Raw genomic sequence first — 13668 nt, 5'->3', positions numbered from 1 at the left:
TTAAAATTCAGAACCTCTCTTGTATTTTAGCCTTCTCCAAACAGCTTCGTCAATTTCCACAATGCGGCCAGGACCTCCAATGGGAGTTTGGATTCCACCAATCATCCGAGCGCATGTTCTCAGGCAAATGCATTAATAATAAGAAACACTGTGTCTTTAACATGAAGTTAGAGATGATGTTTGTTTTATATTGAGCTGATGGTGAAAGAAGAAAAGGATCAGAATAAGATTTGAAATTGAAAGCCTAGATTTTGAAAACGGAGTTCCTGTTCTATAAGAGACTTCTTTTCAGTATTTGCTGCATCTGAAGAACCATTTTCCTTCGCTTCCTCTAATCAAAATCATTAATGAACGACATGTTGCTATAGAGCATTTTCATATAGCGTTCACAACGTTATAGTGGAGCCATTGTATGGTTTCTCCATAATAACATAAATTCTCCAAAAAATTCTATTTTTCATTCAATAAAAAAGATTTAATGAATATCGATCTTCACTTTTTTGTTTCAATAAAAAATGGAGGTGAATACGGACATTCAAACTGCTTTTGCACAAATCATTAAAACTTTATTATTCCCACAATAAAACAAAACTTCTTCAGATTTGTAATTAAATTGGATTTTCATTCCAACAAACAGGGATAAATGATTGCCTAACATTATATTTTATGATATTTCATAAATTTCAAAAATAGAACACAATTTATCAAAATTTTTTATTCTCAAAAAGTTAATCAAAAGTTCACAATTTATCGATTAAAACATTTGTTGTGTTTTATTTTTTTCCAAATAAAAAACCTCTGGGTCCTTTTTTTTCTATTTTTTTTGAGAATTTGTGAAAATATTAATTGATCTGAAAAAGGCCTCAAATGAAAAACAATATTTGATTGTTAAATACCCATCATATAATGTCTGTAAATATTTCTTTTAGCACATTTCGTTTATCATCAAATATTATGTTTTTATTTTGTATCAAATGAAATGTGCCATGATTTTAAAGGAAACATCTTCTTTCTTCCTTCTCTTTGTCAACAAGAACATCACTTTATGGGTCAGTCACGATCACTAATCTGAAAAATTGATAATATCAAATTCCTCTTTAGAAGTTGGACTTACGGACGAGCGTAACTCTGCAACGCTGACAGGTGGTCCTTCAAGTAGTTTCACAACTTTTTTGGTAACTTTTCCTTCTCCGTAAACTATTCCCTCTCCACTTTTGTATTCTCATGCTGGGCAAGAAATAAAAGAAGATTCAATCTCCTCCGACTCTCCTGCTGACCAGGGAATTAGTCTAGAGAATTCCTTCTTCGATATTTTTTGATAATCACCAGAAATCACCCTGCAAAACATGAATCTTTCAGTGAATGAGAACTCAAAAATAGTTTCTACCTTTTTGTGCAAAGATCTGTCTCCCTTTTTGTCGAACACTCCACCACCTTTTTCAAGAACAGCCACCTCTTGAAAAGACGAGTTGGATTGAATGGGAGAAAGATTCGAGACTTTTTTTAAACAAAGATGAAAAGATCACTATATTCTCACTAAATAACTTCAGAAAAATATTTCAAACAAAAAATGATTGCAGACTTTTGTCTCCTCCTTGGAAAAGCATTGAAGGATGCAGGACATGAACTCTTTGAAGCAAGATTTGTGTTTCCAGAAGCCTCGAAGATAAATGACGAATTTTCTTCAACGATTCTTATAAAAAGATAAACAGAATCAATAGAAGAATCAAAGAAACAAGAAAGAAAAGAGCAGTTGCACACATATATAAATATCCATATCTCGCCTTGCTATTCCAACAGCAAAAAGATATACTCGAAACCGTTTTTGTCTAACGTGTCAAAAAAACAATTTTTTCATCCAGAACCCCGGACGTTTGCCAGAAAGAGAATTCCGATCTTTTTCAACATCAGAAACCTCTCCAGGCAACGATCCATGGAGCAGAAGCAAAATTAATCATGAATGAAGACATTATTGGGGGAAGAACTGCAAAGCGTTGGAAAGAATGTGGAAAACCGATGGAGCAAAACTGGAAAGAAAACACTCATTCGCATTTTGGAAAATCATGCGAGTTCGGAAAAAACTATCCAACCAAAAGATAAATAAAACCAACATTTATCAATCAAAAGAAGCACAAAAAGCAATGAGCATAATGATATAAGAGATATTGAAGTTGAAAATAATCAAGCCGATCCAAAAGAAAGAAGTTAAAAACTTAAGTCCAGTTTTTGTTATAAAAAAGAAGACCGGAGGATGGAGACAGATAATCGACAACAGGGAACTGAACAAAACTCTCAAATCTGTCTGCTTCAAATTGGAAGACTTCAGATCATTGGTAAGAATCACAGAAGTGCGACATTTCTATGTTTCGATCGATCTTCATCAGGCTTTCAATTTCTCTATGGTGGATAACTTTCCTTCTCCCTATCTTTCATTCGAATTCAACGGAAATTTCTATCGTTTCAACGGAATGCCTTTTAGCTCAAAAAACGCCCAGAGGCTTTTTCCAATAATAATGAGAAAAGTTTTCATGTTTATTCGACAAAAATTCAAAATCAAGTTCATTACTTTCCTCGACGATATGAAACTATTCTGCAAAAATCTAGAATTTCTTCAGCACACAGCACAGGAAGTCGTCCGCCTTTTCAACAAGTTAGGGCTTCTTATAAACAAAGAAAATTGTCAATTTTATTTCTCTCAGACATTTTCGTGTCTCGGTTTTATGTGGAGCACAAAAAACTTCACTGTTCGTATGCAAAAAGGAAAATCACTGAAACAAATCTCAAAGTGTGGATAATTGAAAGAGAATCAATTCGCACAAGCCAGACTCTGGTGAGAAACTTGTCCACATTCATCGGAAAACTCAATGCAATAAGATTCGCTAACAAGGAAACATCCACTTTCCTCACACAGATGCAAAAAGTTCAAAACAAGAGTATTCGAATAACTTCATAAACATGAAAGATGAAAATAACTCAGCCAACTACGATCAGTCCACAACAATGTTGATTGAAACTTTTTTTGAATTTGCCGAATTTTCTTTGCTATCCGTTTCAGTCCAATGAAACTGTGACAACAGTTCCTTTCAAAAGAGCAATGTGAACTTGTCTAAAAAAATTGAAACACAACACAGGACTATCGTCACAATCTCCCTCCAAAGAAAGAAAAGAAAAGATCAAACTTTCGAGAGTTATGGGCAATGTGGAAAATTTAAAGCAATTTTTTGTCAACTTTAAAAAAAGGGACATTACAAACTTATTATCAAATCAAGCAATTCAACATCAAGATCCAACGTCATCTAATGGAATGCAGGATTGGAATGGGATCTTTGTAAAAAAAGGATCTGAAGGTTAACAAACAAGAATCAAATTCAATTGAAAGCGCGACTAATCCCGAGAATAAGGAACACAAGAGCAGACTCCCTGTCAAGGCTGGAAATGAGAGGCGATTACGCAATCAAACCGGAAGCATTTCGAGTACTGAAGAGGATGACGAATCTGAAATTCACTCTCAATGCGTTTGTAACAAGATTCAATCAAAAGGAGAAGCGCTACTGAGGTCTAGGAAAACCTGTGTGCGAAGAAGTGATTTAACTTACACAAGGAGGAGAGACAGTTTAAGCCAATCATCGTATTCCTCTTATTGCTCATGTTCTCATGAAAACAATGAAAGAGAAAGCGCGAGTATTGCTACTCATGCCAGACTGGAAAGGACAGATTTGGGAGCCAATTCTGAACAGAATAAGGACATTCAAATGGACGTGGAGGAACCAGGCGGTTCTGCTGAAGTTGGGGATTTGGATGAAACGAACAGAAGCCAACCTTCCGCCAGGGAAAATGAGAGTTGTTCTTCTCAATCCGTAACAATCTCTGGTGAAGAATTGTTCAAGGCTGTCCTCAAAGTGAAAGGTTTCTCAAACAATGTTATGGAAATTTGCAAATCCAGTCAAGCACAAACAACGTGGGACGGGTACATGTTGGGCCTGTCTAATTTTGGATCGGAATGGGCTCAACGTGGATATGGCCCACCTTCGGATGAGTGGAGTGATTGGGTTAGAAAATGCTCCGATATTTTCATCACCCTTCGCTTTTGATGAACAAACGAGTCTTTGTTGTTCCAAAAAAGATCTGCAATGTCAACAATAATTCAGCTTCTATTAGACAGATGATTAAGTGAATTTTAACTCATAAGAATGCAGTTTCATTTGTCGAAAAGAACAGAAAGGAAAAAAAAAAGAAAAAAAACCTGTTAATTTTATATCCAAAGATGATGTCAAACATCATCAAAACACTTGGGGAAAAATCAAAGCTTCAATTGCGACAACAAAACAAAGAAAACAATCTGCTTGTTTATGCTCTTTTCTGCATGCAAGTTTTCTGAGATTGAAAGAATTGATATATACGAATCCTCAATAAGAAAAGATTCAATTGTATGGGACACCGTGTTAAATACAACTCTCGGACAAACGGACAACATCATTCCCTTCTTCATTAACTCTCCATTAATATGTACCTCATCTGCAGTCATGGAGTTGTGGGAGGGACTTAATACAACACAATCCAACCCAGTCCATTTATTTGTTGGAAAAGACCAAATGAACACCTTATCAGCAAGGTCATTGAGAAAACTAGCAAAAGAGTTCCTAACTGAAGCAGGAGTTCCAGAGTTCTTTGGCCCTCATTCGTTGAAGCATGCTTCCATTTCCGCACTAACAATGGCCGGAGTTCCGGTGGCACAAATTGCAAGATATGCAAGGCTATCTCCTAAGAGTGGCACGATCTCAATACACTTCTTTCGTTCCGACGTGACAATGACTTGTGCAAAAACAATTTCATGTCAAACCGATACAACACTACTGGAACATAGCCAAGCGCAACATGAAACCTTCATTCAAACAGTGGAAGCAGGCACTTCCCAAAAGCAGAAAATTATTTATGATGACACATCAAATTGCAACACTCCCAGTGAATTCTTATGTTAGAGCGAGAACTGGGAAGATGAGAGGGAGCCAAACTTCAAAGAGGTTCAAACACCAGTTTTCTGTGAAAGGAAAAAGGCTCGCGCGAAAGATTACAGTTCATCAGCCGAGGCTGTTCAAGAAAAGACGATTTGACTGTCGGTGCGAACAAGATTCCAGTGCAAAAAGGAACAAATGTTTAGATTGTTCAACGTTTATTAAAAATGAGATAATTTTTAAGAAAAATAATCTCATAAAAGGCTCAACTACGTGTATTCTCTCCGAATAAAAAGAAGGAAGTGAGATAAATACTATCTTTTTTATTAATGTCATGTTTATTGACAGCTTAATCTTGATATTTTGTTTCGAAAAAATTTTTTTTGTTGCCATTTGGTGGAAACAATAACTTTCATTTATATGTTCATTCTTTTCTTACATTAATTATATTTTTTTATTTCAGAATGTTGAAAAATGAAAATAGACAGATGATCGTCAAAGTTGAATCTTCTTTTATAATGATTATTTGAAATATCATGAAAATAAAATAATCAAAATATTCATATTGAAATTAATGATTCGCAAACTTTGAATAAGTTGTGATGTTTATTTTAAACGGAAAATAAATTGCAGTTAGAATGTTGAAAAGAGCAGAAACCAAAATTTTGTGCAAATACTGTTTCTCATTTATTGATCAAGTTGTAAATCTCATTTAATGCAGCTTTCGTTCATTATTCATCTTTTCATTTTTTCTTATTTCAATACAAAGTCTGAAAACATTCAATAACTTTTCTGTCCACATTCGACCTTTTTGACACATCGAGTTTGTGGGGGTTATTAACGTTGGAAGCTAAGATGAACAAGACCGAATAATAAATATTTTTGAGTTGCATGAGGACACTTGCGTAAAAGCGCGAACATGCCAAAGTTGCTGATGCTGTATCCGCTAAAGCTGAAGACTTTGCGGGAATATGGATTATTATTCATGCAGTAATGTTTTTTCTGTCAAAAATTTCGATATGAAATATTGAATTCAATCTTGTTTTTTGAACATTGCAAAGTTGTTATGTCTATTTATATAACTTTTTTTTCTCTTTCATCTTTTTCATTGACTTATATTATTTATGGAATTGATATTGCATCAGTTGATAAAGTTATTATTAAATACATTAAATAAATGAACAAATTAATCTCTTTAAAAAAACAATCGATTTTTGTTTTATCGCACATATGTTGAAAAATTGAGTATTGCACTGTATTGGTGTGTTGTGAGTGTCTTCTACGTGGAGCTTTCTGCAATGCTTTAGGTTCCTCCAGCAGCTCCGCTTTCGTTTCTTGCAGTGTCTGTTGATACGAAATCGTTAATCAAGCGGATATTTGATGATACAGATGCAAATGCATTCACATCGATCGAAGATCTGTTTGAAACTTCGCTGATTCCAACGAAGATAGATTTCCTGATTTCCCTATATGAACAGTTAGAGATTGGCTTGGTGAAGCATGTAGATAAAGAGATTGGATGAGGTGAACTGCGTGTGAAGTGACGAAGACAAAGGTGATGGAGAAGCAGGAAGAAATAGGAAAAGGATGGCAAGGAAAAGAAGAGGAAAAATATGCAGGAGCACATGATACAGAAAGAGTATTGCAAGAGAAGGAGGTGAAGTTGACAAGTGGCCAGCAGAATTTTTGGCAAGATAAGAACAAATTCATCAAGAAAAATTAGAGGAAGAATATGGAGCAGAGAGATAAGCACGACTCAAAGGAAACGAGGTGAAGGAGGTGAAAGAATTGCCGGAGGCTATAAAGGAGAAGAAGGAGATGTTTGGTAGAATGAGAAAGAAGGAAAAAAAAAAAAAAAAACGAAAGATGCAACAGGGTGATGTGGTGAAAGTGGATAGTTGGTGAGAACTGCAGAGTAGGTGGAAATGCTTGTCAAAATTTCTTCACTCGTCACTGAAAGTGGAGAGATGGTTTTTATTTCTGATTCGTGGATTTTTCTCTTGCGGCTGTATGAAAAGTGCAAGGAGAAGTTCAGAGAAAGCATTGTTCATAAAAGAGCTGTGATGCTTGATCAAAACATAAATTGGAAGGAGGTCGTTGTGAAAAGTGAGGAAATGGGTACATATCGTGTGAAAAATAAACAGAAGTGGGGATGGAGGAGGCGGAAGTGAGGAAATGAGATGTGGGATCTGCGAGAAATCAGAGTAGAACGAAAATGGGGCCATTGGTGGTGGAAGAAGATATTTGAAAGCAACTGTGTGGTTGAAGTTGAAAAAGATGGAAAAGGAAACGAAGAGGCTGATAGAGCTTGCACGAAATTAGCAAAAGCAGAAAAAAATAAAGGCTACGTTTGAAGCAATGGGGAGAGTCTGGCTAAAAAAAATGAAACTTTTTGAAGAATGTCTGTTAAAGAAGTTCATTTGTGTTGGAAGAAAATGCATAACAGAAGAGAAATGGGCAAGTGAATTGTCTTTATCGATGTGATTGACTGCAATGGATAGGTTGATGAGTATAATGTTTGGGTTGATGGTGAAAGTGGAGAACGAAAAAGATCATGCACTTCCGATTCATCCCACACAGATGTTGTCGTCGTGGAAGAAGCATCTGTTTGCGTAACAGAAAACATTCTGCAATTGTCACACGTGTGAGTAATGCATATTATCCTGTGGATATGGGACAAAATATTTTGCTTCAAGCATTTTCATAGAAAATTTTTGCACTTTTAATGAACATATTTTTGTGATCAAAAAATTTGAAAAAATTGGGTTTATTTTTCGAAATACATTTGATGTCATAAAACATGATGTCATTATATCAATGATGTTTGTTAACAGTTATGAAAATCAAATTTATTTTGAAATCTGGGAAAGTTTAAAAATGTTATAAGTGAAACTATTTTTTCTTGCTTTGTGCATAAAAAGCTTGAAAGTCCGTATTTCCCCCCATATGTCTTCATTTTTTTTGAAAAGTTCCATTGGTTTAATTATCAAATAATATTAAAATTTCATTTTTCAATCAAATTTCTGTTCATGCTCACAAAACTTCGCAAAAAATAGAAATAATAACATTGTCAAAATTTTTCTTTCCTGATCTGAAAATTTGGTGAGTGGGAACATAAATTTGATTGAAAAATGAAATTTTTATTATATTTGAAAATTACACAAAAGGAACTTTTCAAAAAAATTTAGAAACTTATAGATACGAGATCATTGTGGATTATTGAAGACAAGAAATTTGATGAAAATGTGTAGCACTTCTAATTCTGTCACTTTTTTCTGGATTTTGTGCGAATACGGCTTTGTGAAATGAAACAGTGACAAATGGGTGATAGCAAAAAGCATAAACAATTATCATTTGAGAAGAGTTGTTTCAAAAAAGTTTAGCAGAGGAATAGACATATTTGAAGTTCGTGCAAGAAAAGTCAATTGGATGTGAGCTGAGGTTATTATTGTTAATCTATCAGTTGCTGCTTGCAGGATAGTTGGAGAAAAGAAAATAGATATTTAATTATGAGTTTGACATGTGGAAGAAAAAAGTTGGATACATATATTTTTCTTTTTCTTGGGGTTTTTCAAAAATGAAAGTTTGTGAATGAAAAAGATAATTAGCCATCAGTTTCATTAATGATTGAATTTCAATAATTTTGAAAAGAAAGATTTTACGAAAACTGAAAACTTTTTATCCTTTCTTTCTCTGAGGGAATAAAATATCCTCTTTATTGTCAACAATTGTTGAATTCAGATTCACAAAATTCACTGAAATAGATTGTAAAGATAAAACGATTGCATCTCATGCTTCATAAATCCCAACAATTATCGTCTTCATCAAGATCAACATTTGTGAATCAAAAGATGAAATTGTGAGCTCAAAATCAAAATTCGATATGTGACATGGAGCACGGAACTCTCAACATTGCTTTCTGTCTTTTTGAATATCTGCCTAAACTTAAAAAAATATATATATATATATTGTCTCGCTCCAACACTTCACAACCCTCAGCAGAATATCTTCTTCTCCTTAAAACGAATTTGTTGTGCAGCCCCATTTTGAATGTTTTTTCACAAAATGTTTTCTGATCAACAGTGAACTTACCAAGCTTTGAAAAAAGTGAGAATTTAAATTTTTATTTATATATCATGGATTCATATGAATGCTGAAGGAAAACCGTTTGATTTGTATATTTTTCACCTCTTCAAAAGTTGCAAGAAAAATCTTTCAAAGAAATATTGGTTATATGACTATCTTTTTTTTATATTTTTGAGACCATTGATAATTGGGAAGGTTTGATAATGTTAATTTGTTTGAACTGATATTATTTTCTTCGTGTTGTTTCTTTTCCAATTCTTTTTTTCTTTGAGATTGTGTGCAGATAATGAATTCAATCTTAATCTTGCTGATTGCTGTCTGTGAAGCATTGTTTTCTTCGTTGTCCTCTGGTTCTTCAACTTAATCTGGGTTTGCAAGAACTGTTTGTTGTTTTTGATCTCCGCTTTAACATATTTTCTTTGTTGGTGTTTGTTCCTCGGATTTTGAACTGGAATTTGTTTCTGAATAGGATTCCGCCTCAGAATCTGAATCGGATTCTGACTCATGCCCACTTTCTTAAGATTGGAGAATAGTTGAATTGCATCTTGCTATCACGTGGGCTAGTTTGCTTGACACATCTGATTGGACGTTATGCTTTATGATGGTGTTGCTTCTAGGAGAGAGTCTGGCAAACTTGGCAATTTGGGCTAATGGAATTCCTGCAATGATTGCTGGAGTCCATCTTCGTTTAATGCACTTCCTGGACCGCACTATCGGTACGCTTTCGTGTTCTCGTTCGTTGCTAACGCATCCAATGTTATTTTGAAATTGAGGTTTACCGTGATCTCGTTTGACTCTTCTTGTTTAATGGAGTAATCTCCCCCTCTTTCTAGCCTGGATAGAGCATCTGCTCTGACATTCTTCGTCCCTGGCAAGTGTTGGACTTTTATCTAAATGCGACTGTTCTGAACAAATGTCCATATTTTCATTAGCAACTTCCTGAGATTTGTTCCTGCATTCCATCGATTGACATTGAAAACTGCTGTTGTATTGCCTAATCTGATTAGCAAACTGTGGGCTTTGTTCGCCTGAAGAATATATCTGAAATGGTTGAGTACTCGATTGATTGCATATAATTCCCTGTTATTCGAGCTCTAGCATCTCAACTTCCCTGGAAGCGATTGACGGAAATCGTATTTCTTGTTGTTCATTAGCAGGACCGCTCCCACAGCTCTCTCTGATGTTTCTGTCATTATAGTTGCTTGTGGTTGGAATATTTTGCTAAATTGTCTCCGTTTGTTCACGTTCAGTCTCGATATCCATTTTTGAATATTCGGAAGGATTGATGAGTTGATTTTTATCTTTCCTTTCCACCCCACGTATCTGACAATTTTGTTCAGCAATATATTTTTCGATGGAAGAAAGAGTGAAGTTTCCTTGAAAACGAAGCGTGTTGCACTTAGCTTACCAATGCACGATATGAAATCTCTCATTCTTTGTAATTCTCTCCATAGATCGATGGTTCTCTTGTTTGAAGTGAATCGTTTTTGTCGTATTGTTTAACCTCCTGCAATCCACAATCTGTTTCCAGCTCCCGTTCCTTTTCCTGACTTCAAATATTGGATTGACAAATTTCACTTGGTTTTGGTGATTTTCCTGAGAATTCCAGTTTTCACTTGAACTTTGATTAACACCGCCAAGGCTTCCCTTGCTTCTTGTGATTGCTTCAGTCTCCTGCAATTCACCTGAGAATTGATAAGGGTTTTCCGAGCTTTGGCACTCCTCCAAACAGGAACAACTCCTCTTTTGATCATCTTTTCTCCTCCCACCATTTTCCAACCCTTAGCAAATAATGCCGTTCTTCCACCAATTGTTAAGTCGTGTTTTATTGAGACTTTGCATTGTCTCCTGAACTCCCTTTTGAGTAACCTCTTGGAGCGCTGTTTGTGATGAATGATCGTCTTGTGCTGGTTTTCAAGTGACTATCTCGAAAAAAAGATAGTTCTTTGTACAGCTTTGATATCCCCTGGTTTGTTTCTTCCTTGCATTTGAATTTTTAAGACTTGCCGATCCCCATTTCAATTTAGTGGATGTTTTCTTTGATTTTTCTCATATTTCTTTTTATCTTTGAGTTAACAGCTATAACAAAAAAAACTCGTCTTTCATTTTTTTCTTCTACAAAAAATCCATATCTTGCATGTTTTCTAACGTGAAGAGCTTCTTTCAGTGCCTGAGCTGAAAGCAAACATAAATCTGCAATTATTTCTTTTGTTGCATCTCCTGACTTGATTGTTGAGCATGCTGAGATAAGAAACTTTATTGCCGGATAAAGATATGTTTCCGTCCGTTCCCTCCGCACGATCGAGCGCATCATTCCAAAATATATTGGATCTTGTTAATGGTGGTGGAGCATTCTGAAGAAAGGGACTCAAATCTTCGTCTTTCATTAATGAAAGCGCTTCGTTAATTTTCTTCTCTGAAAGATGCATATCGTAATGTGAAACCTCTGGTGGCTATCCAAATATTTCCATGAAAGCTTGCTGCAAAGAAGAATCTCCTTCAACTTCTTCAGTTCGTGGTAGATCTGTCCTGCCATCAAGCGACGACTGAACGCTTGTTTGTGAAGCGGAATAACTCTCTGATATTGAGGGAATTGCATTCGGAGGGACACCAGTCAGCGGAGCTGAGCAAGGTTCGGTCGCGAGTCCGGTTCCCATGAAAATAGTCGAAATTCTTCTTTTTGATCAGCGATCGTGACTGACCAATAACGTGGCGCTCACAAAAATATAAGAGAAGGAAGCGAAATAAATGCTATCTTTGTTATCAAAACGCTTGTGTTTTGATGAGCATAAAAATAATAATGAATGACGTGTTGAAACACGAAAGCAAAAAAATCTATAATAAATCTTGTTTTTTTTTCCAGAAAAAAATGTTATCACATATGTTTTGATTATTTTTTATTCTATCGAATATGTTGGAATATTTGTTTTATCTTTCATGAATTCAACGATTTTGAAAACAATATTTTTGTTTGATGAACAATAAGATGGGAAAAAAAAATGCCATGATAAAGAATAACATCTATTGAAAAAGTTTAATCTTGTAACATGGGACATTATTTAGGATTAAATACATTTTCATTTGCAAATTATGCCCTTCTCAATAAATAATTCAATAACTCGAAACATTAACCAAATATTAAAAATCATTTCATATAAATACAAATATAATGTTTGAAGTGTTATTTGGGTATTTTTTTTTAATGAAAAGTCACGATAGATCAAAATCTTCTCCCATGGAAGTTTAATTGAAAAACACTCCAAAACTATCATTTATTTAAAATCTGTGCATTTTTCTATGAATGTTTATTTGATAATAAATTATCAATTTATTCAAAAAGCATTTCCTCTTTAATATTTTTTTTATGTTATTTTATGATCAATTTAAAATATTATTTTCTATTGAAATTGAATTTGTTGTTTTGTGGAGTATTTTCTAAAAGAAGAGACAATTAAACGACAAGATGCCTCTTGAAATACATCATTGAAAAACAACGAGGCTCTTTCCAACTCATATATTTGCAATAATTGCATTTAATTTTGTCAAGGCTATACTGAGGATGCACAATTTCTATGCATAGCTGGCATCAATAATCTATTAAAGCAAATTCCATTTTCAGGAGTGAAAAAATTACAATCAGAAACATCTACAGTTATAAACACATTTTTGGGATTCCGCAATTCTTCAGTAGAACTGAAAAATGTGGCACTTGAACATTCATCTTCGCCATTTGTGCTAATAACAGAATGCTCAACTCTGATGATGGATTCCTGCATTTCCAGTCAAAGGTCAGGTTCTCCTTTTCATCTTCAAAGCGGATCAATCAACATGGTGAATTTGAGTTTGATCCCCCAAAAGAATCTTAACCCTTCAGGCCTCAAATTTTTATCTGAAGATTCTTATTCAGTAGTTTTGAATAATTCCATTATAACAGATCTGACTTTCGCACCATCAAACTGTTTATTAGCGTCTGTAAAAACCGAATGCAAACGGATACGTGACCATTCCTTTTGAAACATAACCTTGAAATATGAAAAGAATAGTGATTATCAAAAAGAGGACCCGTTCTGTGTGAGATTACTGGAATAGGAGAAATACAAATTGGTATGTTTGGCATGCCCGTTGGAAATGAGATCACTCAAAATACAAAATTTAACGCAAAATTGATTGATACTCAGAATGTTCTGCTTCAGAGAGATAAGCTCAATCACATGCATTGGTATAAGCTCAATGGAACATCGTTTTTTGAATCATTCTCCACACTCAACAAGTGATTGGAGAAGCGAGACCTACCAGCCTGCTGATTCACTTGAAGCGGGAGGCTGAAGAGAAGCGGAATGTTCTTAATGAGAAAAGATGGTGTTCATTCTGCATCGAAGTGCAGAAGAGGTGCAGAAGCGGTGAAAAAGGAGGAAGTGATTTTTGGGAATTTCAAAGTCACTTTTAAGAAGGCACGAAATCAAACAGAAAAATAACTACTACGTAGAGAAAGTCTCATTTAATCCAATACATGCAACCAAAGTTATACGTTCTCCACATCAAACATATACAACATTGACAAACCTTTCTTTTAATTATCTCTTTTCAACGAAATTTCTCCGGTTATCTCCTCGAAAGTTCATAATTTCAA

General features: G+C 34.7%; 1 protein-coding gene across 1 annotated transcript; it reads right to left on the bottom strand.

Moving 5' to 3' along the window:
- Positions 1 to 11491: 11491 nt before the first annotated feature.
- Positions 11492 to 11695, bottom strand: MONOS_15270 (uncharacterized protein; the record flags this gene model as incomplete). Its single annotated transcript, XM_067868135.1, has 1 exon — positions 11492 to 11695. One exon carries the CDS (start codon positions 11693 to 11695, stop codon positions 11492 to 11494), a length of 204 nt encoding a protein of 67 aa, XP_067729677.1.
- Between the last annotated feature and the right edge of the window lie 1973 nt (positions 11696 to 13668).

The sequence above is a fragment of the Monocercomonoides exilis genome (genome assembly GCF_001643675.1).
Source record: "Monocercomonoides exilis strain PA203 chromosome Unknown scaffold16-1735695, whole genome shotgun sequence".
NCBI classification, from domain to species: domain Eukaryota; phylum Preaxostyla; order Oxymonadida; family Polymastigidae; genus Monocercomonoides; species Monocercomonoides exilis.
The sequence above is the reverse complement of the archived record's forward strand: the minus strand, read 5'-3'. Positions and strand labels throughout refer to the sequence as shown.